Source organism: Lepus europaeus, chromosome 3, assembly GCF_033115175.1.
Source record: "Lepus europaeus isolate LE1 chromosome 3, mLepTim1.pri, whole genome shotgun sequence".
In the NCBI taxonomy this organism is placed as follows: Eukaryota; Metazoa; Chordata; class Mammalia; order Lagomorpha; family Leporidae; genus Lepus; species Lepus europaeus.
The window spans coordinates 34,347,143-34,375,027 of record NC_084829.1 but is presented as its reverse complement, the minus strand read 5'-3'; the positions used below and the strand labels follow the sequence as shown (position 1 = coordinate 34,375,027).

At 54.7% G+C, this 27,885-nt stretch overlaps 4 protein-coding genes across 13 annotated transcripts in view; 1 reads left to right on the top strand and 3 right to left on the bottom strand.

Moving 5' to 3' along the window:
• SYNGAP1 (synaptic Ras GTPase activating protein 1) overlaps nt 1-3,206 on the bottom strand; it is a 29,339-nt gene extending 26,133 nt beyond the window's left edge. For all 8 annotated transcript variants that reach the window (XR_009865486.1, XR_009865485.1, XR_009865487.1 and 5 more), the window contains exon 1: nt 3,121-3,206. Coding sequence is in view for 5 of the 8 variants with exons in the window: in XM_062185968.1 (XP_062041952.1) it covers nt 3,121-3,187 (67 nt within the window). In the remaining 3 variants the exon portion in view is untranslated. The remainder of the gene's footprint in view (nt 1-3,120) is intronic.
• A 2,012-nt stretch (nt 3,207-5,218) lies between these two features.
• On the top strand, nt 5,219-6,741 carry CUTA (cutA divalent cation tolerance homolog). Of its 2 annotated transcripts, XM_062185959.1 has the most exons (7): nt 5,269-5,300; nt 5,384-5,435; nt 5,678-5,886; nt 6,025-6,084; nt 6,202-6,247; nt 6,358-6,407; nt 6,556-6,741. In XM_062185959.1, exons 2-7 carry the CDS (start codon nt 5,394-5,396, stop codon nt 6,680-6,682), a joined length of 534 nt encoding a protein of 177 aa, XP_062041943.1. In that variant the 5' UTR covers nt 5,269-5,300; nt 5,384-5,393; the 3' UTR covers nt 6,683-6,741. The 2 variants fall into 2 exon arrangements, with proteins under 2 accessions (XP_062041944.1, XP_062041943.1); XM_062185960.1 differs by lacking the exon at nt 5,384-5,435 and having other exon boundaries at nt 5,219-5,300.
• A 115-nt stretch (nt 6,742-6,856) lies between these two features.
• Nucleotides 6,857-11,741, bottom strand: PHF1 (PHD finger protein 1). 2 transcript variants are annotated; one of them, XM_062185957.1, is made up of 15 exons: nt 11,570-11,741; nt 10,729-10,903; nt 10,563-10,644; nt 10,350-10,445; nt 9,829-9,929; nt 9,596-9,744; nt 9,354-9,449; nt 9,110-9,178; nt 8,845-8,968; nt 8,670-8,737; nt 8,464-8,568; nt 8,148-8,337; nt 7,963-8,057; nt 7,662-7,742; nt 6,857-7,502 (listed from the first exon to the last, which is right to left on the bottom strand). In XM_062185957.1, exons 2-15 carry the CDS (start codon nt 10,885-10,887, stop codon nt 7,214-7,216), a joined length of 1,704 nt encoding a protein of 567 aa, XP_062041941.1. In that variant the 5' UTR covers nt 10,888-10,903; nt 11,570-11,741; the 3' UTR covers nt 6,857-7,213. The 2 variants fall into 2 exon arrangements, with proteins under 2 accessions (XP_062041941.1, XP_062041942.1); XM_062185958.1 differs by lacking the exon at nt 8,148-8,337 and having other exon boundaries at nt 7,335-7,502; nt 11,570-11,739.
• A 1,314-nt stretch (nt 11,742-13,055) lies between these two features.
• Nucleotides 13,056-27,611, bottom strand: KIFC1 (kinesin family member C1). Its single transcript, XM_062185956.1, has 11 exons — nt 27,499-27,611; nt 20,707-20,844; nt 20,502-20,601; nt 19,941-19,994; nt 19,778-19,828; nt 19,174-19,574; nt 17,411-18,190; nt 16,850-17,140; nt 16,679-16,752; nt 16,473-16,548; nt 13,056-13,270 (listed from the first exon to the last, which is right to left on the bottom strand). The coding sequence occupies exons 1-11, from the start codon at nt 27,508-27,510 to the stop codon at nt 13,226-13,228; spliced, it is 2,022 nt and encodes a 673-aa protein (XP_062041940.1). The 5' UTR covers nt 27,511-27,611; the 3' UTR covers nt 13,056-13,225.
• Between the last annotated feature and the right edge of the window lie 274 nt (nt 27,612-27,885).

The following is a 27,885-nucleotide window of genomic DNA, read 5'->3' as shown; positions in this document are numbered from 1 at the left end:
CAAAGTGGGAGAAGGGGACTCCCTCCACCTTGGGGAGACCACAGTTGAGGACGTCACACCTGGCAAGTTAAAGGAACAGAAGACAAGCCCGTATGTCCGGGGGGGAGAGAGGAGGGCAGTGGTGTCACAGGAGGCTCTGTTGACTTGGGAGGAGAAATACAGAGGGATGGCTTAGGGAGGAGAGTTATATCAGGACAAAAAGGGTACATGTAGGGGGACAGAGAACGGTACAGGAGCTCTCCATCCACTTTGGGGAAATGGGAAGGTAGAGGTGCAGCAAAAAGGCAGAAGAAAAACGCAGAAAGCTTGGAGGTGGGCGTCTGGGAAAAGGAAGGGCATCCAACTAATCGCAGAAGACAGGGACTTGGAAGGTAGCACCACCCACCTGTAAGAGAGCTAGAGGGACACTACACACCTATAGGAGAGAAACATTTCGTGGGGTGTATGTAGGTTCATGAGACTCTCAGGCTTACACATGTTAAAGAGAGGAAGTTGGGGAGCTTACCTGTTCAGAGCGTCAGAGATGAGAAAGGGCTCCCCTTTCTGCCTCTCCTCCCTCAGTCCAACCCTGTTCTACTCAGGGGAAATTTCTTATGGAAGGGAGAAGATGGCTGTTGTTAGCATCTGGCTGAGGAGGGGGCCAGAGCAGGAGCAGGTGGGACACACACCTTTATTTGGATGAACAGAAAGCAAATTCATCTCTTCCCCCAATTCCATGCCCAGAGGTCAAAGATTCAATCCTGCCCCCTCCCCTGATCTCTATGGTCATCAGGGGAACTAATTCTACATATTAGGACCCTCCCTGAGGCACACTGAGGCACTTTCGGAAGAATGGAACCCTCGGGCCTAGGGACATGGGGTGGGGGGAGCTGCCAAAGATGAGAGCCAAAGATGGGAACACGATTTCCACAAGAGAAGAATAGTCAATCAAAGGTCTCCCAGGATCAGAAATGGCCCCAGGGACACCTTCCCCAGCTTTGCAGTTCTTCCCATACTCGCTTCCCTGCAAACCTCCTCTGCTTTAACCCCCAATGCCACACACCATCACAGGAACAGAGGGAACAGATCCTGTGGAAGGAAGAGAGAAACCAGACTGGTGACATCAAAGCGATAGAAACCAGGCTTAAGGTTTCAGAGTAAGAGGGATAAGAGGAAGAAAATTCAAGTTCTTTCATATCTATGGGATAATTAACCATGAATATACTGCAGGACAACTGGTCTTTGAGCTTCATTCCAACAGAATGCTCTGAGTAGGAGTTTTGAAATACCCAGCCCCTTTCTGTCCTCAAATTTACCCAACTTCCAGAACACACTGAGAGATGAACCCTCGGCACATAAATGCATAAACGGCCACTCCACAGAGCCACAATACCTTGAACCTCTGTCTCAATGCCATCTCAGAGACTCGCCCACTGCTGTCTAGACACTGAGATCCCTAATGCCTAGACTGAAGCTGCAGACATTACAGGCAATGTGCCCCCTGCACTCAGACACTAGGGACACCCAGAGGAGAACTCTGTGGATATACATAACCCTTACAGCAGGGCTGCTTCCGGCTGCAGCACAGGGGGGCAGGTTAGGCTTCGAGGGGGCACCTTTCTCCTGGGAGCAGGGAAGGACACCCAGAACTTAGGTTAGGAGCTTAGGAGCAACTCTGGAAACACACACACACACACACACAGAGTCTGGACTTGGGAAGAATGATTCTAGGAGGCAGAAGAACAAGGCTGAGAAAGGGGGAGATTTTACTAGGAGAAATCCCACAGGGTTCAGATCCCTTATAGGCCCTGTTGCAACCATCAAAACGTCAGTGTCTTTGCACCTCAAATCCCCAACACCCCAGAGAGAGCTAAGAAAAGAGGAATGATGATAAGGGCTGGGGTGTTAAGGGAAAGTAGTCAGGTACAGACTTCTGGTGATGAGATGGGGAGTGGGTTAGGAAATACATGGGCTGCGGAACAAATAACGGGGTAGGATCTAAAAGAACAGGAGGCAGAGATGATAGTAAGTGCCTAGGAACAAGAGAACACACAAGGGACACAACATGGTAAATGACAACGGATAGGGCTCAAGTGGACATGGGACAGAGGGAATCAGGAGGACCTAATAGGAGGGCTAGGGCAAGGCAGTCTAGGAGAGGCAGAGAGGCAGCAGAGGTACACAGGAGCTACCACATAGAAGAGAGCACCAGAGAGGCACTGATACCGGGAAGGACAGAAGGGGGACTCATATAAGGAACGGACACCATATGGGGGGAAAGATATAGGTGATGGACGGCAGAGGAGGGAGGGGGAATGGAAATAAAGATTGAAGGTGGGGGGAGGGGGTAAAAGTGATGATGTGGAGAGAGCAGAAAGATCCGAGGGGTTACATTTCTCTGGTCAAGACCCTTAACGAGGGTCAGAGTCTGGGGCAGGATCCCAATCTGGCCCCTACTCCCATCACTAAATCTTGCCTGTACTTGCCCCCCACCCCCACCACACACACATAATTTGGCCCTCCCCCTGCCCTGGCCTCCCCTCCCCCAACCATTTCCCTCTCTCTCCTCTCTTCCCTCCATCTGGACCCTCCATCCCCCCCACTGCCTCCCTCTCTCTCCATCTGGCCCCTTCTCTCCCTCCATCCTCCTCTCTTTTTCTATCCCTTACCGTTCTCTGAGCAACCCTCCCCCCAAACTCCCCCCTACATCTTCTTGGCTTCTCTTTTCATCCCAATGTTTTCATCTCCCCCTCTAGCCCCTCTCCTAAGACTCTGTCTTTCTATTTCCCTAATGTTTTTCCTCATCATTCAGCTCCCACCTCCAAATGATTTCTGCAGTTCTTCCCCCAACCCTATCCTGCTATCTTCCTACCTCTTTCTGGCGCTCTCTTTCCCCTTCATTTTTCCCCTCAGCCCCCCCGCAAGGCCTGTTTCCTGGCCCCTCCGTCCCTTACCTACCTACCCCTACCCCTCTGGCCTCCAATCCCTCCTTCCCATTGCTCCCACCCCTGCCTTCCCGGTCCTCCCCTCTCCCTCCATTCCAGCCGCTCTCTCCCCTCCCTAGCCCGGGCTCTCCCCCGCCCCCTGCCCCTCCCCCTCTCGCCCCCCCATCTGGCCCTCCCCCTCCCCCCACCACCGTACCTCTGAAGGGGGCATAGGACATCGCGGGGATGCTCCCCCGATGGATGGAGGCGCGAGACCTGCTCATCAGGCCTGGGGGGGAGGGGGCGGGGGGACCGGGGAGAAAGAGAAGAGAGAAAGAGGGGGAGAGAGAGGGGGAGAAGGAGGAGGAGGTGGAGGAGGAGGAGGAGAGAGGAGGAGAGAGGAGCAGAGAGGAGCAGAGAGGAGGAGAGAGGAGGAGGAGGAGGAGAATAAGAGCCAACGGCAGCAGCGGCAGCCGAGAGAGAGGGGGGCGGGGGAAGTGAGCGAGAGAGGAGAGAGCAGGAGGAGGAGGAGGAGGGAGAGACTCTGCAGCCCCCACCCCTACTCAGGGAGACCAAAAGAGAGAGAAGGAGGTGGAGAGAGAGGGGGAGACAGACCCCTGACTCAAAAACACTGAGCAGCCCTGAAAACACAGACCCCAGACCCTGAGGGACCCCAGACCCACGGAGAAGAAAACCTCACCAATTCCCAGGGGTTAAACGAAGACTCAGACACTGAATCTAGAGGGAAAGACACCCCTGCCTGATCTCATTTAAAAAAAAAAAAAAAAAAAGACCCCAGACCCCCTTGAGAGAGGAGTCAAGGATCCAGATCTGAGAATCTGCTCTCAAAAAGGTGCTGCAGAGCGCAGGAATCTTGGACTCCAGACCCAAGCTGCCGAGTTGAGATCAAGATCTAGACTCAAAGAAAACCGTGAAACTCAGATGCTGAGAGACCCCAGGCTCAGATCTCAGAGAAAAGAAACTACAGAGACTGAAAACTCGGAGAAACTCCAGATTTAGAGGGAGGAGGGGACAGACAGGCAGAGACACTCAGCTAGCCCAGAGATGAAGAACTCTGAGTCCCAAAACTCTTGCAGGAGAGTTTGCAAGAGCCCAGAGACAGCAACCACTGCACCCTGAAACACAGAAACTCCCAAAACAAAACCCAGAAAACTAAAGTCCCGAGGCAGAACCTAACAGAAACACCGAAAAGACCCCAGAGATCTCAGAGACAAACTCCCAATCCAAATCCAGAGATCTCTGAGACAAACTCCAAATCCACCCCGCCCGCCAAATCCAGAGTGGTAAATATGAGAGGCCCCTGACGGGAGCCTGTGACACCTGCAGGCATGCCCACCCCATCACTGACCCCACGCCCTGAAGGGCGGGGCGAGACTGGGCAGCAGCACTTCTGTCTGGGCCATCTCCTCCCATTTCTCTGGCCTCCCATCGGCCCCTCTCTCTCCATTTTTGGGTCACAGAATGTGCTTGGGCCCCAGGGAGGTTATGTAGGGCAGGTCCTGGCTCCTTGGGGGATGGGGTAAGGAAAGGAGACCCAAGGCTCAGAGGGGTCCAATCCTGGACAGAACAGGCAGACTAGGGAACAAGAGGACCGTCACCACGATCCCCAACCTGCAGCCCTTGCGTCTCCCTTCCTCCGATTCTCCACTCTGTCTCAAGCTTTGAGTTTTAAGTTAAGAGGGCTGAGGACTTTCATCTTCCTCTATCCCATATACAGGGCTGTGCATCTTTCTTCCCTTGGCTGTTATCCACCATGCCCATGCCCCCTGCCCGGGGACAGCTGGCTTCGCCTCAGACCATCGCTGTCCATTCCCAAACTCAAGCATGTGGAAGCCCTAACTGAAAGGATAGGGGGCGCTCTCTTCAGCCCCTGAGAGTCCGTCTTCTCAGACCCTCCCACGGCTTAAGGCCGCTGAAACAGTGCAAGGCTGTTACTAGGTGCACTCTGGGGCCTGAGGATGACCCTCCGCTCCACCACCTGACGCATCCAACTGCGGGGGCTCCGCCCCCCTATCCGAGCGGCCCCTCTCTCGTCACATGGCCTGCGGGCTTGGCCTGCGATTGGTGCGTTCGCATCACTCTCTGAGGTGCTGCCGCCCAGGAGGCCCGGCCCCCTCACGTGACAGTGGACCGCCGCAGCGGCTCCCCTCAGCCAGCAACAGGCCCTTTCGGTTTACACGGAAATGGGCGGGCCATTTCCGCGCACGTCGGCAGATCCGGCTGTCGATTGGCCAAATCTCCCCTTGCTCCTCCCTCACCTAGAGGAGGGGTAACCCGGGCCAAATGAGGGCCGTGATTGGTTAGCGCTGAAGGCTAGGGTGGGCCGGCTTCAGTCACGTGCTGTGCGCTAGTTCTTGTCACGTGGCTGCTACCCAGGTAAGAAGAGGCCGCTCTTCCTGGGTTTGGGGGTCCTTTCTCGGTGTTACGTGCGGCCTTCGTTACCAAGTCTCTTCTACCAGCGTAGGCTGCATGAGGGGGGGACGGGCTCCTGCAGTCCTGCTCGGCGGAGGGGTGAGTGACCGCCCCGCCCCTTCCGGTCTTCGAAGTAGCCGCCGCGGTGGACCCGCTGAGGCGTGTGAAAACCGAGGCTTTGCCTTAATTTTCCAAGTTTCCCTCCCGGCTTTAGGGGCATTTTCCTTCAGAGTGCGGAAGAGGGAGGGCAGAGCCTGAGCATCTATCCCAGCGAAGGCTCCCTGAAGTGCACTCTCCCGGGGGAATTGTGGGGAGAGACCAAATTCGCCCCCTGCTCTCAGGCTGCCCTGCTCCTGTCGCTCCTTTGGATGCCTACCCTGCTGCCCGTGGCCTCTCGCCTTCTGTTGCTACCCCGAGCCCTGCTGTCCATGGCCTCTGAAATCCCCCCGTCCGCTGCCCCGCCGGCCTCAGGCTCTGGCTATGTTCCAGGATCGGTCTCTGCGGCGTTTGTCACCTGCCCCAACGAGAAAGTCGCCAAGGAAATCGCCAGGTGGGGACTTCGGTGTGGAGCGAGGAAGGGTGGTCGTGATCGGGACTCGCTGGGGGGGGGGGGGGCGGGGGCGGCGAGAGCGGCTTTGTGTTTGTGGCCGGGCCGCCAGGGCAGCAATCCCGGTCTCTTCGCCTTCAGGGCTGTGGTGGAGAAGCGCCTGGCAGCCTGCGTGAACCTCATCCCTCAGATCACATCCATGTGAGTCACGGGACTTGTGGGTAACCGGAGCTCAAGGGGCGGGCTGGGAATCTCTGTCCTGGGGGAAAAAGATTTGCTCCCCAAGACTTTCTACCTGTGTCTCTCTGACCTCTTCAGCTATGAGTGGAAAGGAAAGATCGAGGAGGACAGTGAGGTGCTGATGGTGAGAAGCCTCCCCCACCCAGGAGAACTGCCCAGCCCCTACCCCTCAGCTGACACCCTGCGTTGCAGCCCCATCTCCCCCATCCAACCGTATTTCTCTTTGCCCCTTAGATGATTAAAACTCAAAGTTCCTTGGTCCCGGCTTTGACAGACTTTGTCCGGTGAGAACTTTTGAGATGGATGCGGTGGGGGTGCGTGCAGTGGGCGGGACTTGCTGGGCAGTCTAGGGTTTCCGGCGAAGCCCGGAGCCCCTTTGGGTAAGCACGTCAGTCATGTCTCTGCCGCCCCCACCCCCACCGGTTTTCGCAGTTCTGTGCACCCTTACGAAGTGGCAGAGGTGATTGCGCTGCCTGTGGAGCAGGGGAACTCCCCGTACCTGCAGTGGGTGCGGCAGGTCACAGAGCGGGGCCCCGACTCGAGCACAGCCCTACCGTGACGTGCCTGCCCGGTCGCCGCAGGTCACAGAGCCTGCAATAAATCCTGTCTGGTTCTCTCTGCCTTTTGCCTGTTTTCCTTGTCACATACGCAAATTCGGTTGGGGAAGAAGAGGGAGTGCTCTGGTCCTCGTGTTCCTCCATCTTTCAGAATGACGCAGGGCTGCTAGGTTTGTTTTTTTCCTCTTTATTTCAACCATACAGAGTCCAGGATCTCTTATCTTTCCCCCCTTCTTCCTCAGTCTCTGCACCCAGGGGTTAAATAATTTTTAAAAATATTTAGAAAGCAGTAACAAAAAAAAAAAAAAAGAAAAGGAAATGGTAAGATGGGGGGTGGGGAAGTGGTGAGGAATCATGGAGGGGGCAGAGAAGAGCGAGCCTCTTCCCCACACCCCAACATGGATTCCAGCCTGGGCAGGAGGGAGAACTATCCCCTGTCTCTCCAGGTACATCCCAGCTGTAGGTGAGGTGAGAGGTCAGGGTATGAAAGTGCCGGTGTGTGTGAGCAGGGAGGTGGGCAGCCGCGGGGCTGTTCAGAAGATGCCCCCTCCTCCCCACTCAACCAGGTACTGCACAGAGCCATCAGGCCGTACTCTCCGAGCAAGGACCCGGACAGGGTCCCCTCGGGACAGGTAGCCAACCCCACCCCGCACTCCTCCCCCAGTCCCAGGAGACAAGCTACGGCACAGGGGAGAAGGAGGTGCTGAGCGTCTAGGAAGCCCTGGGGAGGGGGCTGGGGTGGAGGAAGATGAGGCAGTCATCGAGTGGGGGGCACTTTTAGGGATGTCTGTGGGGAAGCCAATGTGAAGTTCCAGGGGTGACCTAGAGAGAAAAGGCAATTTGGAGTCATGACAGGTGGACAAGGATTGACTAGAAATGGGGGCCATGTGTGGATCAGGTGAGGAGCAAAGCCTGGTTGGAGACGCAAGGAACTTGAGAGGGGAAGAGGGACACAACTGGTAGCAGGGGACAGACTCTCACCTGTCTGGGGGTTCACCATCCCCAGAGGTCCCTGCGGTGCTGGCAGAAGGGTGGAAGGAGGCGAACATCCGGATGGGGCTGCTGCGGTTGGGGAGGGGGAAAGGCAGGACTTTGAGCAGAAGGGAAGGGCAGAGCACCAACTTTATCTCCACGGTGCCCTCCCCCCATCCCCAGAATGTCCAGACACAGGCTCTGGAAGTCCTCCTAGGACAAGAAATAGGTAGCTAAGACAGAAGAGGGGAAAGGATTCTGGGTAGGAAAGTCCAGAGGATGTAAGTGGGAGCACTGGAGGAGCACTAACCTGGGCAGGCAGCGGGCATCTGTGGGCCGGAAGTTGTAGCCGCTGCTGCCCTGGTAGCTCTGGTTAGGGCTGGGGGATGGTGGAGACACTGAGGCCTAGAAGAAGGGGCGGAAGACTGAGAGGTAACCCTTGATTCCTTCCCACATCCCACCTTGCATCCCGTGGGGTTCCCCCTGCCCCGGTACCTGCAGTGCCCTCTGCAGACGAGCCCGCTCCCTCTGCTCCCGGGACTCGGGCTGATTGCGCACTGCTGAGGGTGGCCCCAGCTCCTCCACTTTCCCCTTCTGCCTCCTCCTCAGGGGCTCTGGCTCCGGCCTCCGGCGCTTCCCCAGGGGACGTGAGACCCCTCCCCCAGGGCCCTGCCCTGAAGGGAAGCTGTAAGAGGCCTCCTTATCCCCCCAGCCCCCTCCCTGACACCCCAAAGACCTCCCCATCTCTATACGTAAAATCCCCCCCAACTAATACCCTAAGAATTTCCCCCATCCCCCCTGGACCAGTGACCTGGTGGGGGCTCCATCTCCAGTAGGGGGCTCCACAGGAGGAGGGGTCCGAGCATGGAGACCAAATAAGCATTTCCTCTTCTTAATCTCCCGCCCTGAAATGAAACTGGGCAAGTGGAGAAGCACAGGTCAGCGCCGCAGAGAAACGCCCCCTCGGACCCCTCCTCAACCCCACCCCGACCTCCACCTGTTTCCCCTTCCACTCACCGGTCTTTGTGACTGTTAAGAGCAGAGAGCAGCTTAGAAGAACGTTCTCCCTTGGGAGTGTCTGAAAGCTGGGGTGGCGAAGATAAATGGGGTCAGGGGAGTAGTAATGCCCTCCCTTCCCCTAGCCTCTGTCTCCTTGTCCTACCCCAACCTAAAAGTGCCACTATCCCTTTACCTCCCCCAGAAGCAAGCTGTCCCAATTCTCAGAGGTGAAGGGGAGGATCTCGCGGTCAAAATCAAAGTATTTCTTCTTACAGCAGACGCTAAGGTGATAGAGGACTAGATGGGCCACGTCCACCCTGGAGAAACACGGAGTTGTCAAGGCCACAAGAAGCATTCCAAAAGCCAGGGGATCGAGATGGGCGGCTGGGGTATGTAGGGTGAAACGCGGAGGGTGCTGGGAAGGAAGCTACACTGAGGACAGGCTCAGTCCACCTTACCAGCGAAGCTGTAGCCGTCGGACTTTCTCAGGGCCTCCCCGACACACACAACATTCAAATTCATAGAACCTGGACGTGGGCAAGAGGAAGAGGACACGTCACCTTGTGGAAAACCATCCTATGGAGGGCTCAGAAGCAAGGCGGAGTGGACAGACAGAGTGTGGAGCGGAGTTCAGGGGTACTGAGATGGTGGCGCACAGGGCGGGGGCAGCCTTGGCCCCCAGAGGATCCGCCGTATCCTCACCTGTCCCCGTAGAGGAGGGGCTTGCTCAGACACTGGGTGCAGGCCTCATGGAACCACTGCAGGCAGCTCCGGCACTGCAGCATTTTCAGGTTCCACCTGAGGAAAACGGGACTAGTCGTCTCCAGACACCCTCTTCCCCCTAACTGCCCCAAACCCTGCTTGGCGCCTACCTCCCATCCCCCCAGTACTCCCCTCACCCTGTTCTCCTGCACCCCTGGGATCTGCCACCCCTCATTACTCACTCCCCAGGGCCACCACAGTAGCAGTAGCTCTGCTGCCGGTTGCTCAGATGTCCGGCGTCCCAGTCCAGCCCCTTCAGTCCGTACGGCAGAGACAGCTTCATACCCAGCATGGCCCTGGCATAGGGGCCCTTCTTCAGTGCCCCTCCCCTCTGCAGAGACACAGCAGGCAGGCGGCCTCAGAGAGGTGGGGGGAGGGCAGGCTCAGGAGAGGCGCAATAGGAAGGTGCCTTTACCTTGGTGGCGATGGCAAAGATGCACTGGCGGCAGACCCAGGATGTGCCCTCTCCTTCTCCAGGGGCTGGGGCCCGGGGAACGTGGCAGTCCTGGTGATAAGCTGAATAATGACAATGTTGTAGTAGACCTCTTATTTATTGCATGCCCGTGTGAGCTTGGTATGGGGGTAGGAACCGTTTTACCCATTTTATTTAATCCTTGGCCACGGTTCTGCCAGCGTGAAAGCATTGTCTTTATTTTACAAGTGAGAGAACAGGAGGTTAAGGGACTTGCCTGAAGTCACATGGTTAGAGAGAGATGTCTTTGAATCACCTCTGCTTGCTAACTTATACCACCTTCATTCCATGGCTGCCTCTCCCTGTGCTGAAAGGGGGCAAGATTTCAGTCTTGAGGAGACTGGCCAGAGCAGTGGCATGGGGACTTGGGCCAGAAGAGGCAACGTGACACAGGAGCAGTGCTGGAGGGGCAGGCTAGACAGCCTGGCAGGCCCAGGCTTTACCACAGGTATCCTGCCTCTTACCATGGCGACACTTCTCACAGCTGACCAGCCGGTTCCCAGGGACCACGGTCTCGGATCGACAGACACAACAGAGGAGTTCCTCCCCAGGGAGGGCGGCTGTGAGGGAACCCCGTGTCAGGAGGCCTGCCCTTGAGGCCCTCTGTACCCCACCACCACCACCATGCCAGGTTTCTGTTTGCCATAGGCTGCAGGCTGGGGTCTCTGGGGTCTCACCAGGGCTAATGTCTTTCCACAGAACCAGAAACTGGGAATCGTCCTCAAACTGGACCAGACACACTTCCCGAGCACTGTCCACCTGGGATGGGTGAACACAGGGTGACACGGGAGCCGGACTTAGATAAGGGGAACGGGACGGTGAGAGGTCAGAGGAAGGGCTTACCTTCTTGATGGTGCCCAGGTATAGCAGCCCATCAGTCCATCTGGCCAGCACATCTTGACCCTCCCACAGCCGAGGCCTGGGGCCTGAGGTGGGGGCAGGGGACGCCGGGTCCCAAAGTGAGGGAGCACTAGAGCGGCTCAGCCGGGGGGGCTGCGCCATCGCATCCTGGGGGGGCCTGGCCAGAAATGAGGCGGGAAGGAGATGGTGAGGAACGCTGAGGAAGCGTGCCCATTTTCTTTGCCTAGTTTCCTGTCAGGGATCAGTCTCTGCACGCCTGGTCTCCACACCGCTGGGACACTTGGACGGGAAACCACCCAGCGTCCTGACTCCAACTCTTCCAACTCTGGTGGCCACTTCTCCTGGCCACCCTCCCCATAACCGAGCGCTCTCCTGGGATAGTACAGGAGAAATGATGGCTGGAGGAGCAGACGTTGCTATCAGCCTCACCCTCCCCTCTGCTTAGACACATCGCCACCGCGGTACTCTGGTTGCCCAGGCATGTGTTTGGGGAGCGTTTCTGGAGACGTGTTCCAGAGTAGAAACAGCTGTCCCCCGGCCTGCTGGTCTCACACAGGACAATCATCCGGCGCCCGGTTATGTCAGGTCACCCTCAAATTCGGGGCTTCCTGCCCCTGGGTTAGGTAACTTCCCCGAGTGCTCCGGGAGGGGGGCGTGTCCCAGTCCCGCTCTCTCCTCCCCACCTCGGCAAGTCCGAGAAGGCACTGGAGTCGGCCCAGCCCGACCCGAGGCCAGAGCAGCAAGGCTCTCCCGCCCGCGCCCTGCGCGCCGACCCCCGGCTCCCCGTCCCCCCCCCACCGGCGCCTCCTGCCCGCCTCCTTACCGGTGACAGCTGGGGCCGCCGGGAGCCAGGCAGGGGCAGGCGTCTGAGACCCAGGTGAGCCCCCCGCGCGGGGAGGGCACGTCCGGGCGCCGGGGGGCGTGCAGGCGGAGGCCGGGGGGTCCCCAGGCCCAGCCCCTCCGTCCCGGCGGCTCTGGGGCGTATGACGCAGCAGCCAAAGCAGCGGCAGCGGCAGGAGGAGGCGGCGGGGGGAGGGAGGGAGGGAGGGAGGGGAGGGACGGACCGGCTGGGAGGGGAGGACTTGGGGAAGGAGGAGCCGAAGGGGGGGCGGGCACCACCTCACCCCACCTCCCTCACCTCCAGCGGCCTGGAGGGCGCCGAGCGAGCGGCTGCCCCTCAGCGGTTCGGGGCGCGAATAGTCGAGCCGGCGAGGAGAGGGAATCCCCGCGGCCCCTTCCCCCGACGGCAGGCTCGCCTTTGGGGCCAGAGGGAATCCCCCTCCCGGCGGCCTGCCTCGAGACTGGCCCCCCGCCCCATGCTACATCCGTTAGCTGCCCCACCCCCCGTGGTCACTCCAAGTCCCGCCCCCGGGCCCCAGTTCGCGGCCCCGCCCTCCATTCACCCTTCCCGTTGCCCCCGCCCCGCCCTCCTCCCGCCGATGCCCCGGCCCCGCCCTCCCCGTGGCCCGCGGGCCCCCCGCCCTCCCGCCGCGGCTCTGCGCACGCGTGGCCCCTCCCGCGCACGGCACCTGGGAAGGCCGAGCCCCTCCCCTGCCGGGCGGCGGCCGGCGTCGGGGAACGCGCGGGGTCGGCGCGGGTGCGCACCCTCCCGCTGGCGGGGCGGGCGCCGGGACGCAGAGGGCTAGTACCCGGGGCGGTGACGCGGCCGAGAGCCAGCCAATGGGCAGCAGGAGGGCAGCGCCCCGGCGGTTCGAACGCGAAGGCAGGAAAGGGCGGGAGGACAGCGCCTGCAGTTGGTGGGAGCGCGCCGCACCGCCGCCGGGCCCGGGTGCCCGTCGTAGGGGACATCAGTGGCCGTGCTGGACAGCCAGGCGGCACCCTTCATGGACGTGGCGACGGGGGAGGGCGCGTAGGGGGCCCGAGGGTCCCGACCAGGTGAGGAAAGCCCGAGGCCGGCGTTTGGCTTAGCGGTTAAGCCACTTGGGGGCCAGTGGGTGCAAGATCTGCCCCTCTAACTCTTCATTTCAAGTAATTTAAGAAAAAAAAGACACAGCTCGGGTTGCGACCCCCATCCCACGTTCGGTTGCCCCAGCTTGGCTTCCAACTCCAGGTGCTGTTGTGCACCCTAGGTCCCTGCCCCCCACAAGGGATACCCAGGGTGAGTTCTGGGCTCCTGGATTCAGCATTGTCTGGCGGGCATGTGGGGAGTGAATAGCTTTCCAGGTCTCCTTTCAGAAAAAAAAATTTAAAGAGAGAAACCTAATCCCTAATTCCTAGCCCACAAACACATGGCTGGGTAGGCACCTCTACAGCTCCTGTCTTAAGGGATATGAAAAATTTCCTCTTTGGGCAAATGCTAATAAAATCTTTATTTAAAAAAAAAAAAACTTCTTTATTTGATAAGTCGGGTACATAGCTTCCGCCACCCAGTAAAGCACCCCTTACCAACCTCCTCCCCTAAACACACTCACAGGCACGCACACACACCCGCACGCATGCTAAGGAACCGGATCCATCTTCATTTCTTGTTGGCCTGGGCAGTGCCAATAACACACTGATTCACCTGGGGGAGAGGTAGACAGAATAAAGTTTGCAGAGTAATCAAAGAGCACTTCCCCCCCAAGGCCTCTCCTGCTGCCCAGAATGCCAGGGCTGCCCTCGGGAATCCTGAAGTAAGGGCTCTGAAGGAAAGTTCGGGCCTGTCCCAGTTATGGTTGGTTCTATGAGGTGTGGTGCTGACAAGGCCTATGAAGAGGAGGCTTCCATTTCCAAACAGTCCCCGGAACAGAGAGCCCCAAACCCTCTCACTCTAGGATAGCAATTCATAATACGGAAAATCAGTAAAGAATCTAGCATTTACCTTGCTTTTCCCATATACTGAATTTCAGAGTAACCAAATACAGGTATGTCTCATTTGACTGGCCTTTGATTTTATGGCACTTTGCAGATACTGTGTTTGATAAAATCATGAAGTGAAAAGGCTGATCAGAAATTTTAACTAGATCAGGCTAATTAACACCCAAATCTAGTGATATTATTTATATTACTTTAAGTTGAACAACTGGATCCTGGGTGCCTTCTGACAAGACAGTAGGAAGTGTACTACACCATCTATTAAGTTTTCTTGCCAAGAAATATGTTGTGGCAACCGCGCACCAAATAACTCTATTGGTGCCATTTTTGAACAGCTCTAACGACATTTTTTAGCAATGAAGTATTTTTAATTAAGGTATGTACATTGTTTTTTAGACATATGCTATCAGCACACAATAGATTATAGTGTAATCTTTTATGTGCACTGGGAAGGCAAGATTCATGATTTGTTTTACTGCACTATCCTTGCTGTGACCTGGAACTGAACCCCTAGTATCTCTGAGCCACGCCCTAGATGGCAGGGGCAAGCTCTTCATAGGACAGTTAACAAGTGCAGAACTGAGGAGATTAGAAAATCACCATTTTAGCTGGGGGTATAGCTCAGGGGTAGAGCATTTGACTGCAGAAAATCACCATTTTAATAAATAGTAAATCACCACCCTTAATAAAATAATTGATCTGGATATGATGATTGTTTGAGACAATCATTAGGTGAAAAGGCTGCTGGGAAGTTTAAAATGGATTAGGCTGTCAACAGCCACATCAGTAATATATCATTCTAGCTGGCAACTAGGTAAAGGTAACTAGGTCTTCCTACATGGCACAATAGGAAATACACTGCACCACCTTGCCAACAAAGTTGAACTTGATTAAACTCTAATCAAACATCTATCAGACAACAAAGCATATTGGGGGAAGAAGCAACGAACCAGGCAAAATCCTGGCTATGGTATATTCTATAGGAAAAATGATGCTACTTCTTTAACAAATAAATGGTATAGGGGAGGGCAGGGGCTGTTATAAATTAAAAACTTAGATATTTCAATCAAATAAAATAGATGGCCCTTGTCTGGATCCTGATTTGGACAAACCTAGTGTATATGGAAGACATTTTGGGGGCCAGTATGGTGCAGTGGGTTAAGCAGCCACCTGCAATGCTGGCATCCCATACAGGCACTGGTTCGAGTCCCGCTTGTTCCACTTCCAATCCTGCTCCCTGCTAAATGTACCTGGGAGGGCAGCAGAGGATCACCCAAGCGCTTGGGCCCCTGCATCCACGTGGGAGACCCAGATGGAGTTTATAACTCCTAGCATCAGATGGCCCAGCCCTGGCAGTTGCAGACATTTAGGGAGTGAACCAGCAGATGGACGATCTCTCTCTCTGACTCTGCCTTCAAATAAATAACATTTTTTTGAGGCAACTGAATGGAACTTAACATAAAGATCCAGCTTTCTACTAATGTGCCTGGGAAGGTAATAGAAGACAGTCCAGGTATTTGCAGCTGCCACCCATATGGGTGACCAGGATGGAATTCTTGGCTCCTGACTTCCACCTGGTCCAAACCTGGCTATTGCAGCCATTTCGGGAGTAAATTAGTGAATGGACGTGCACTTTCTCTCTCTCTCAAATAAATAAATCTTTAAAAAAAGAAAATACAAACTGGCATATGTACAAGGCTGGTCAACATGGCCTTATTTGTAATAGAAAAAGAATGGAGGGGCCAGCATTGTGATGTAGTGCATAAAGCCGCCTGCCTCACTGGCATCCCATATGGGCGCCGGTTGGTTCAAGACACTGGCTCCACTTCCAATCCAGCTCCCTAGCATTGGCCTGGGAAAAGCAGTGAAAGATGGCCCAAGTGCTTGGGTCCCTATGAGAGACAAAGAAGAAGCTCCTGGTTCCTGGCTTCAGCCTGGAGTAGCCCTGGCTGTTGTGACCATCTGGAGAGTGAAACCAGTGGATGGAAGATCATTCTCTGCCTTCTTCTCTCTCTAACTTTGACTTTCAGACAAACAAATAAATCTTAAAAGATAAAGCGTGAAAACAACCCAAGTGTCCAGTAGAGGGAACTGGTGGATAAATGTTGGTGCATCCACACAATGGCGTCTTAGGTCAACCTAAAAATAACTTGATGGTTTCTGTGAGCTGATGAGACTGTTTTGTTACACAAAACAAGGTACAGAACTACATATGTGAGAATGAGCTGCCTTTTATATAAGGAGGGGAATTAGAACATGCATATAATTTGTATTTGCAGAGAGACACTGGAAGGGGGCCAGCATTGTCATAGTGGGTTAAGCTACAGCCTGCAATGCCGGAATCTCATATGGTGCTGGTTTGAGTCCCAGCTGCTCCACTTCCCATCCAGCTCCCTGCTAATGCACCTGGGAAAGCAGTGGAAAATGGCCCAAGTCCTCGGGCCCCTGCACCCATGTGGGAGACCTGGATGAAGCTCCTGGCTTCAGCCTGGCCCAGCCCTGGCTATTGCAGCCATTTTGTGAGTGAACCAATGGATAAAAGATATCTCTCTCTTTAACTACCTTTCAAATAAATAAAATAAATCCTTTAAAAAAGAGAGATATTGGAAGGATAAATAAAATGATAAAAATGATTTGATGGTGTGGACAGGGACGGTGGTAATAAAATTTCATTGTGTTGAGCATAGCTCGCTCTCTATATAGTTTTGACCTTTTAGTCATCTGTTTTAAAAAACTTAATCCAAAACCCACAAGTTAAAAATGGAACCAGGTGGGCAGTGCCCAGCTGCCTGCTGAATGTAAATCCTTCCTGGATAAATGTGGCCTTGGCCTAGCAGACAGAGGGGCTGGGACGAAGAAGCCAGCAATCACCCAGGGGTCCTGAAAGGGCCTGGCCCACGTGGTAACCGCACCTTGGAGGCAAAACGCAGAGAGTTGAGGGACTCAGAGGCGTTCTCTTCTAGAGGGGAAATGTTCACAAACATGAGCCTGTGGAAAGAGGAGGCCCAACCCCAGCATTAGTGACCAGCAGAGCCTGGACAGGGCTCCACAGGTCCCCTTCAACCCATTACCCACACAACACCTCCTACTCACCCGCCCCCCTCTCCCTTTCTCTTACATCTTGGCGCTACCCCCCAGAGAGTTCTGCAGCAGGTACGTGAGCTTGCTGTTCCGGTAAGGCACATGGGACTCCTAGAAAGGTGAGAGGGAACAGGTGGCTAGCGCAGGGCAGGGCTCCGCACAGCCAACTGGTCCCCCTGTCTCCCCTGCCCGTGCACCCCTTCCCCACCTTATTGCTCAGGGCCATGATGACCAGCCCTAGCGTGGACAGACTGCTGTTAATGGCCTGTGTTTCCCGAAGACGTTCCCGCTCCCCAGGGCCGAAGGCTAGGCTGGGGTCTAGTCGTTCACTCCCAGCCAGATCCACAAGGCTGAGAGGGGCCCCACACTGCAGGCCTCGGCTAGGGTGCTCCCCCAAGATCTGCAGCTGGAACACGCTGTGGCTGCGTGATGACCGCTCATTCTGTGCTGTGCGGGCCACAGCTCGATTCTGGTGGGCCAGATGGAGCAGGGCCTCCACCTGGGGATGGGGGGCACAAGGGCAAAAGCAGACAGGAAGTCAGTGTAGTGACCCTCTCCCACAAGCAGATGCAGCAGTCCTGCCCAACGCCTGGCTCTGTCACAGAACATCTGCCTTCTAGCCCACCAGCCACACAACTCACCGTGGTGATCTAGCCTGCAACCTGCTCTTCATCCCCCATTCTTCTCTCCTTTCCCCATAAACCTCCACCTCGTGGCACCACGCCCTCTCCTCCCCATGGCCCCGTTCTACTGCTCAAGGAGGCCTCACCTCTTTCTCACAGGAAACAGAGACATATCGAGCATTGGTGACGGTAAGCTCCTCGCTCCCTGGTCCTGCCCGGCGAATCTCACACTCTCCTGCTTGGCCCTTCCGGGTCCCAGTGGCCAGCAAGTCTCGGACAGTCTCATTGTAGATCTCTACATAGCTTGCCACAAAGCTGTAGGTCCAGCCCTGGCCACTCAGCTCCTGGGCCACAGAGAAGAGGTGCCGCAGGGCCCGAGGAATCAGCCCCTCCAACTGGGGGTCTCCCCCAGGCCCACCTTCCATTGTGAAGGTCTTGCCACTGCCTGTCTGGCCATAAGCAAAGATGCATACTGGGTAGCCATCCAGGGCTGACTGGACAAGCATGGAGATTTCCTCAAACACTTCATCCTGGCCACTTGCTGGTGGGAATACCCGGTCAAAAGAGAAGTCGTGGCGGGTGGTAGGAGCTGGTGCCCCACTCAGGGTCCCACGCCGATCATCAGAGCGGGAGAGGCTAAGGCGGGTTGGAAGATCAGAGGGCCCACCAGGGCCAGAGGGAAATGAGAGGAAGCCAGGGGGTGGGGTAGGCTCCCCTGGAAGGACAGGGCGGACCCGGCAGAACACCCGGATGTTGCCCTTGAGTTCTTGCAGCTGGTTGTGCAGTCGTCGGCGCTCCATCTCTAGCCCGTGGAGACGGTCTCCTCGCTCAGCAAGTAAGGCTGCCTGGGCTGCGGCCTCCTGCCGCAGAGACGCCACCTCTGCTTGGCTGCTTGACAGAGCAGCCTCTGATGCTTCCAGCCTCCTCTGTGCAGGAGAGAACAGACACAGGAAGTGAGATGCAACCAGAGTAAACGGGTCACGTGGGGGAGGCACTGGCATAGCGGGCTACCCTGCTGCCTGCAGCACTGGCATCCCATTTCAGAATGCTGGTTCGAGTCCCAGATGCTCCACTTCCGACCCAGCCTCCTGCTGAAGCAGCAGAAGATGGCCCAAGTGCTTGGACCCCTGCACCCATATGGAAGACCAAGGTGGAGTCCCTAGCCCCTCACTTCGGTCTGGCCTAGCCCCAGCCATTGTGGCCATTTGGGGAGTGAACCAGTGGATGGAAGCTAGCTAGCTCTCGCTCTCTCTCTCTCTCTCTGTCCCCCTGCTACTCTCTGTCACTCTACCCTGTCAAGTAAATAAATGTTTGAAAAAGAAGTCACATGGTTAAGATGGTGTGGGGAGTGGAGTCCCTACTCCCAGGGACCTCAGAGGTCAGAAAACAGGGGCTATACCGGCTAACCCAGTATTCTAGGACTACTGCAGGAGGGACACAGGAAGACTGCAACCAGGCTGAGCCTCAGTGGTCTGGGAGCGAACCAAAGGAAGAACTGAGCACAGAAAGAAAATATCAGAAAAAGAGAAATGCATTTGCAAATGCCCAGAAGTGACAGAGAGTCATTTGGGAGACTGCAAGTCATTCGACCTAGTTGGTGCCCACCAAGAAGTCAAATGGACGTGGGAAGAGGGAAAGAGTACCACAGGGACTTGTGATCAGGATGGGGACCTGAAAGAGGGCGATGGAGGACTAGGGGAAGACAGATCCAGGCAGGAGCTGTGACACCAAGTCCAGGGTAGGGAGAACTGGGGTGGACGGGCGGGCGGGCGGGCAGCAAGACAGAGCCACAAGTGGACTAGGCTAGAGAACAAGGGTGTGCTGCTGGGGATAGGGTGCCAAGGGTTGATTCCAAAGAGATGGCAGGGGAACACAGAGGGCTGGCGTTCGGGGAGAACCTAGCCCTTACCTCCTGTTCCTCCAGTCGCGTGGCCAGGCCCCTCCGCTCCTCCTGCAATTCCAGCTGTTCTTTCTGCAGCTCTTGCACCAAGCCCTCCTGCGTGCCCAGTCGCTCTTCCAGCTCCAGGACACGGCTACTCAGGCTCCCCAGCTCCCGCTGACCCTGCTCGGCCTGGGTCCGTACCCTGGCCAACTCCTCTTCCAGTGTCCTGCGCTCTGTTCCTAGGGCCTTGGCCTGTTGTTGGGCCTCTCTGAGCTGATCCTGCAGCTGTTGGTTCTCCTGGCTCAACGTCTGAGTCCTCTCACGGCTGCGTTTCAGCTCTGCACTCATGTCACATAACTGACCCTTGAGGTCCCAGGCCGGACGCTTGCCAGGTTTCTTCCCTCCCACCACGGGAGGAGCGGCTGATGCTAGGATGGGCACAGAAAGGACAAAGTCAGAGGTCTTAGCTCTCTATCCCTCTTCCATCCTGGCATTCAGGGCCTCTACACCTGCGCGAAATCTTTCTTCTTCCCCTTTAGACATGGAAGAAACCAAATGGATTTTTCCGGGCACTCACCACCTCCTCTTCCCTCACCCAGCCTCTCACCCAATGCATATGTTTGTCACCTACTGCCAGGCTTCTGGGAAGGAACGGCAGGGGCTGGCTTCTGGTTCTTCAACACTAGAGAATTAAATAGGTAACACAAGGGATTATAGAACCAGTGTCCCTCCATCACTCTCCCTTCAGACATACCCCGAGTCCCTTCTCAGCCCCAGTTCTCAAGTGTTATTACCTGTGGCGACACTTGTGGAACTCCGGGCTCCTACCTTCTTGGCAACTTTCTGAGCTGTCCAGAGATGGGAGAGAGGAAGGAATATTATTTGCAGAGGCACAACACATTGACTGCCGGGGGCAGGGGAGGTGCTTTGTCTGAGGACAAAGTAATGCTCCTTGTCCCCTGACTCTGGCCATCTCCTAATGATATTCCTCGTAGGCCAAGAACTTATTCAATATGCCAAGAAGCAAGGTGGTCTAAGAAGTGAAAAAGCAGGAGGAAGCCAGAACCTTGTGCAAAGTCTTTACCATTTGTGTAGAGCAATGGGGAACCATGTCCACATGCGCTCTGACACGCCGAGAGCTGCCCTGCAGGCCATGTAGCTGCCTCTGAGAACTGAGTAGCTAAGGGACAGCGGTAGGTAGGCGAACTCACTGCGAAACAAGCTTTGTGCTTTTCAGTTTTGGACCAAGTGGAGTTTACTATCTATTCAAAACAGACTCAAGTGATACAGAAGAAAGGAGTAAAAGAACACTGGACTCTGGTGCCCTTGGTCCCTGGTCCATTCCTTGAGCTTACCTGTAACCTGGCCTTGGGTCTGTGACACAGTGCTGAGTGGGGCTGCTCTGGGCCGGGATGAGACAATTTTGGTCGACGGACCCAGCCCTCGTATCCGTTTCTGGGAAAGATCAGGATGAGACCCATGAATCCCTCCTCTTTCTCACACACACACACACACTCATGCAGGAGTGTACACACGTGGGACTCTTCACACCCAGCTCACCTTTTCGGGCTCCAAGGCATTTTCCATCTGCTCAGGCCCCCTCTTGAGCCTGCTTCCTGGGAGAGGAAGTCGGGAAGAGCCCGTGACCAGGGGTGTCTTCAGCTCTATATTCCCTTTCACTTCTGACAGGGGAGACCTCTATTGGGAAAAAAGGAGACCAGTTAAGACCATGGTCAGGAGCCCCAATGTCCCCAGAGCTCCCCTTCTTGGTCCACCAGCCTCAATTCTCAACACCATCGGCAAGCATTAACAGCAGACCACTTGTGCTAAAAGCGGACTCACAGATTATGTGCCAGCCAAACAGCACAGACGTGGGACTTAGGGGTGGGCATCTGGCCTAGTTAAGAAGCTGGTCAGACACCTGCAGCGGTGTCAGAGTGCCTGGGTTCAAATCACGGCTCCACTGCCGATTTCATATCCCTACAAATGTGCACCCTGGGATGCAGTAGGTGATTCACCCTTGTAGGAAACACAGATTAAGTTCTAGGCTGCTGGCTTCAGCATGGCCCAGCCCCAGATGGTGCAGGCATCTGGGGAGTAAACTAGTGGATTTCTCTTTGTCTCCGTCTCTTTCTGCCTTTCAAATATAAATAACAATTTTTCAAATTAAATCAGCATTTAGGGGCAAGTGTTCGGTGAAGAAGTTAAGACGCCAGTTGGGATGCCCACATCCCATACTGGATTGGCTGGTGTGAGTCCTGGCTCCGCTTCCAATTCCAGCTTCCTGCCAATGTGCACCCTGGGAGGCAGCAGGTGGCAGTTCCAGTACCTGGGTCTTTGCCACCCATGTGGGAAATTCAGACTGAGTTCTGGGCTCCTGGTTTCAGCATGGCCTGGCTCAGCCCTGGGTGTTACAGGTATTTGGGAAGTGAACCAGGACAGAATCTCTCTCTTCTCTCTGTTCTTTCTCTGCCTTTCAGATAAAATGATAATAATAATTTAAAAAGTTCTTTTAAATAAGCATGAAAGGGCTGGTATTGAGGTGCAGTGCATTAAACTGCTACTTGTAACTCTCCAGCTTCCTGCTAATGCACCTGAAAAAGCAGCAGAAGATGGTCCAAGTACTTGGGCTTCTTGCACCTATGTGGAAGAATGGAATAGAGTTCCTGACTCCTGGCTTTGACCCGGCCCAGACCTGGCTATTGCAGATATCTGAGGAATGAACCACCGGATGGATGATCTCTCTCTCTCTCTCTCTGCCTTTCATATATTTAAAAAGAAAATTAAACATAAAAAGAAATAATAGGGGCCAATGCTGTGGTGTAGTGGGTAAAGCTGCTGCTTGCAGTGCCAGCATCCCATATGGGCACCGGTTCGTGTACTGGCTGCTTCACTTCCGATCCAGCTCTCTGCTGTGGCTTGGGAGAGCAGTGGAAGATGGCCCAAGTCCTTGAGCCCCTGCACCCAAGTGGAAGACCCAGAAGAAGCTCCTGGCTCCTGGCTATGGATCAGTGCAGCTCTGACCATTGTGGCCAACTTGGGAGTGAACCAGGGGATGGAAGACCTCTCTCTCTGTCTGTGCCTCTCCTTCTCTCTCTGTGTAACTCTTTCAAATAAATAAATAAATCTTAAAGAAATAATAATAATAAAAAGAGATCCAAGAATACCTAAAGGGCTGGTTTTTACAGAATGCTCAGTTCAGTTTTAGGAAAATAGGTATGAGCTACCTGTGTTACAGGATATATTCAAGGATGTTCACTGAGCATATTCATAGAAAAAACTGAAACAGCCGGATCCCTTATCTTGTCTTTAGTTTTAGCTGGCCTATTGTCTCTCCCTACATTAGACTGTGAGGACCATAAGAATTTAACTGTTTTTGGAGCTGGCAGTATAGCACAGTGGGTGAAGCCCCGCTTGCAGTGCCGGCTTCCCATATGGATGCCTGCTGGAGTCCCGGCTGCTTCTCTTCTGATCCAGCTCCCTGCAAACGTGCAGTTGGAATCCAGTTGGAAGATGGCCCAAGTGCACGTGAGACCCGAATGAAGCTCCTGGCTTAGGCCTTGCCCAGCCCTGGCTGGTGTGGCCTTTTGGGGAGTGAACCAGCAGATGGAAGATCTTTCTCTCTTTCTCTGCCTTTCCCTCTCTAATTCTGCCTTTCAAATAAATAAATATTTTAAAAAACTATTCGTTTTGTTCACAAGTGTATAACCAGAAGGCCTAGAACAATGTCTACTACCTCGTAGGACTCTGGTTTTTGAAGGAATTAAGTGTCCGTCAGTGGAGGAACACTTAAAATAAGCGGTGACACATCCAAACCAATGCTTTATACGGAAATAAAAAGGGGATAAAATATGTGACATTTTTGCCTGCCACCTGCAGAAATATGCACAAAGAATGTTTATTTTAATCAAATATAGTATGGAAACCAATTTCTTCTTTAAGTATCCCAGTGTCAAACACTAAATTGGTTTTTATAATCCACACTCTTCTTCCTGTCCACACTATCATAGTGGACCCCTCATAGACCTGGTACCTCCTGTCTCTGCTTTTCAAATAAAATGAAAATAAAGGATTTTTTTAAAGAAGGATGGGTGTTTGACACAGCAGTTAGGACCTGTCTCCTTGGGATGTTTATGGGTTCAGAAATTGTCCCCCGTTTTGTCTACTCAGCACAACTCCCAAGGGTGCAGCACCTGTTCTCTTCCCCTTCACTGCCAAGTGAGACACAAGGATCCCAACGGTCACTTGGAAGCACAGGCGGTTACCTTCCATCGGAGCAGACATCCACCGACGCTCTGCCTCGCCTTCCCAAGGTCACAGCATCAGACCGGCCTCTTCCCCACCTCCCGCACCCTGCTCTGCCCATCTTCCCTCCGCTCCTCTAACCCGCATCGTCTCCCTCTCTGCCCGGTCATCCCACTCAGCACACAGCACAAGCTGTTCTTTCTTTCAACCTTAGGGAGTCTTCAAAAGGGCCCGCGCGCGCCGCCCACCCGGGGCTTGCGCCAGCCACCAGGGCCCCTCCATGGCCGCGCGCCGGTGTTGTGGGGCAGAGGCGATAAATATGAGGTCCATAATACACTTGGAAGTCCCCTCCAAATGCTGGCTGAAATTTGTCCCTACACGTCCCAAGGCTTGTGCGCAATGATGGGGAGCCGTGGGAAGGCGGCCTCGCAGGAGAGGAAAGTGGGCTACAGTTCGTAGCGAAGCCGCTCAGGGGGCCCCGGCGAGGCGGCGATTGTGAAGCGGGGATCAGCTGTCGGCTGGGAGGTTTCCTGACATCTGGTTCAGTCTAGATGCACAGGAGGTGGAAGGTTTAAAGTGTACTGAAGGTTCCTAACCATAAACTATGTTTCCAATTAAAACCCCCAGCTGCCCTGCAGAAGGTTAAGCTCTTCTACATCACCGGTTTATTGAAAATGATTAATACTGTAATCACCAAATATCTCCTGTTTTAATCAAAGGATGGGGAAAATAAATTCTATATGTTGACTTTTTTTTAAAAAGTGTTCACTCTGCTTTCCCTTACCTTTTTCTCTCGCCACTCCTCAAAGGCATTGTCTCCAGGGCATTCACTGGGTCTGATTTCTCTCCTACATCCATTCCAATCGGGTTTTCACTCCCACCGCTCTATCAAAACTGCTATAACTTTATGTTGCTAAGTCAATTCTTTATCCTGTTTCTTTTTATGATTTATTTATTTGAAAGGCAAAGTGACAGAGAGACATACAAAGAGAGAGACACACAAAAAGATCTTCCACCCATTGGTTCACTCCTCAAATGCCCTCAACAGCCAGGACTTGGACCAGCACTGTGGCACTGTGGGTAAAGCCATCACTACCACGAATGGTGCCAGCATCCCATATGGGCACTGGGTCAAGTCCCGGCTGTTCCAATTCCAATCCAGCTCTCTTCTAATGCACCTGGGAAAGCAGTGGATGATGGCCCAGGTCCTTGGGCCCTTGAACCCATGTGGGAGACCCAAATGAAGCTCCTGGATCCTGGCGTTGGTCTGGCCCAGCCCTGGCCATTGCAGCCATTTGGGGAGTGAACCAGTGGATGAAAGACTTTTCTCTCTCTCTCTCTCTGCTTCTGCCTCTCCCTCTTTGTAACTCTGCCTTTCATATAAATATAAATCTTTTTATTTGAAATACAGAGATAGAGGGGCAGAGGCAGAGAGAGAGGTCTTCCATCCGCTGGTTCACTCCCAAATGGCTGCAACAGCCAGAGTTTGGCCAACCTGAAGCCAGGAGCCAGGAGTTTCCTCCGCGTCTCCGGCGTGGGCGCAGGGGCCCAAGGACTTGGGCCATCTTCCACTGCTTTCCCAGGCCATTGCAGAGAGTTGGATCGTTAGTAGAGCAGCTGGGACTGAAGCCAGCATCCATATGGGATGCTGGCACTGCAGGTAGCAGCTTTACCTACTACGCCACAGCACTGGCCCCAATAAATAAATCTTAGGGGAAAAAAACAAAAACAACAAAAACCAGCCAGGACTGGGCCAGGCTGAAGCCAGGAATCAAGAACTCCATCCGGGTCTCCCACATGAGTGGAAGAACTCAAGCACTTGCTCATCACTGCTGCCTCCTGTGGACATTAGCAGGAAGCAGGATGGGAAGAGGAAGAGCTGGGATTTGATGCCAATACAGGATGTAGCCTGCGACACCACGACACCCGCTCTACCCTCATGTTGTTTTTTTGTTGTTGTTGTTGTTGTTGTTTTTTTAAGAGAGATTTATTTATTTGAAAGGCAGAGTTACAGAGAGAAAGGGAGGGAAGGGAGAAGGGAGGAGGGACAGAGAAAAAAAAAAATCTTCCATCTACTGGTTTACTTGAAAATGGCCACAAAAGCCGGAGCTGGTCCAGCAAAAGTCAGGAGCTAGGAACTCCATCTGGTCTCCCACGTGTGTGACAGAGGCCCATGCACTAGGGCCTCCTCTGTGCTTTCCCAGAGGCATGAGCAGGGAGCTGTAGGAAGCAGAGCTCTGGCACGGAATGCTGGCGTTGCTGTAACTGTGTCAGCCCGCAGCCTCCTGTTTTTTGATTCTTTAAGCAGCATTTGATACGACTGATCACTCCCTCTGCATTAATATTTTCTCCTTTCAGCATCCAGAAGACCACCCTTTAGTTTTTCTACCTCGTCTCTCCAAATTTAACAACTATTCTTCTATTCTCTGAATACATGCACCACCCATTCCTATGGCTTTAAATGTCAGTGATATGCTAACAGTTTCCAAATTTTCATCTCTAGCCCAGAGCTCACAGCTGAACTTCCACGTGGAAGTCTAATAACTGACCTGTTGTGCCCAGACCTGCTCCTCTCCCAGCTTTTTCCAACTCAGATGATCTAACTCCAGCTTTTTTTGCCTGAACCAAAAATCCCAGAGTCCACCCTTACTCCTACATATCACATCTACTCTGTTTGCAACACAAGGCTGCGTCTACCTTCAAAATATGCAGACCACTTGCTACTACTTCTTCCATGGCTACCGCGCTGATTCAAGTCAGCGTCATCTGTCACCGAGAGTGTCATTCACCAGGATCTCAGCAGGGGATGATGTGACCCTCCAGGTGACACCTGACAATGTCTGAAGACATTTTTGTTTGTTATGATGGGACAGGGGCTGCTACCAGGGGTGGAGGCCAGGGGTGTTAAGCATCTGACAGTGGACAGGACAGCTCCCACAATAAAACATCAATTGCACCAAGGCTGGGAAAACCGCTGCACTGCCAACCGCTCTCCTTGTTTCTACCCTGGCCCCCTTCCAGTCTAATCGAAATGCAGCCGAGTGATCCTGTTAAAATGTAAGACAGGTCCCACCTCCCTGCCTAAAACCTTCCAGGGGTTCTTCATCTCAAAGTCCTCACAACGGCCCAGGAAGAAGTGAAATGGGATCTTATCACAAGAGTCCCTTTTCATAAACATCATAAGATCCATTTTTTTTTTCATGAATCTTATTCGAAGATTCAATTTTCATGAGCTTTTTTGAAGACTTCTTGTATACATGGGTTTCAAAATTTTCTGCACCAACATAATTTAACATATTTTAATTAACATAATTTAATTCCGTTTTCTGCAAACCATCTGAGGTCCCTCATCTTATTGCATCTACTGCCTCTCTGCCACGTAGCTCCGTGAAGGCAGCGGTTTCCGTCCACAGCTGTTTCCCGAGTGCCTACAACTGAGCCTGGCATCCACCTACTCCATGGATAGACCTGAGATTTTTACGATATTTTTTTTACTGCCACACCACTCCGCTCTGCACTTCGGTTCCCCAGACACAAAGGCTCCCTCCTCAGGCTGAATCCTGACGGGGTGAACCCAGGAGGAAACCTCCCGCGCCCGAGGCCGGCGGACTCACGGCCACACACGGGAGGCAGTGTCCAAACAGTTCAAGGGAAATGGGGAGTACGATCAAAACCGCGCGTGGCCTTCCCAACCCTCCGCACTGATCCCACTCCGCGCGCACTTTGGGAGCTTCCCTCGCCCTCTTGCCGCTGGAGAGGGGCGGCCGCAGGGGCGCGGGCGGGAGGAGGAACCGAGGCAGCAGAGTCGGGGCGACCTTCGGCCCCGCTCCCGCAAACAGCACCGAAGGACGCCGCAGGGACCGCGCGTCAGACACCGCGGCCCAGGGTCCCGCACTGCGACCCGGGTGGGAGTGCAGAGGCCCGCCCGGGGGTCCGAAACGGAGATCCCGACGACGGGAAGGGCGAAAGGGCGTCCCTAGCCCTGAAGCCGGGGGAGAGCAGGCGGATCGGCCGCTCCACGCCTGCGGGGCCCCGAGGGTCTTCGCCCTCCACCAGGCGGGCAGAGCCGGGGCCCGGGCAGCGCCCGAGCAGCCGCCCGCGACTCACCTGGGGCTCCATGTCCGCCTCCGTCCTACACACGCCGCGGGGACGCAATGGAAGACGGCAGGGCGCCGGGACTCCCGGGACCCGCGTTCTCTCGCCCGCTCGCGACGCGGATCACGCGCGGCACGGGCTCCGCGGGACACCAGCTCCCAGCCACACCCGCCACTTTTGAATTTCAACGGCCGTCACCCAGCCTCACCGCGCTCCGCTCGCAGGGGCCAATCGTCGCCGTCGCCACAGCCGGGGACCAATCGCAGCGCCCTCCGCCTCGCGAAGCCACGCCCCGCCCGGCCGCCGCTCTCTCCTTCCGGTTCCGCAGGCAGATTACCCCCACTTCCGGCCCCACGGCTCCTCTCACCCCTCCCCTTCTCTAGCGGTAATCGCTCTGGA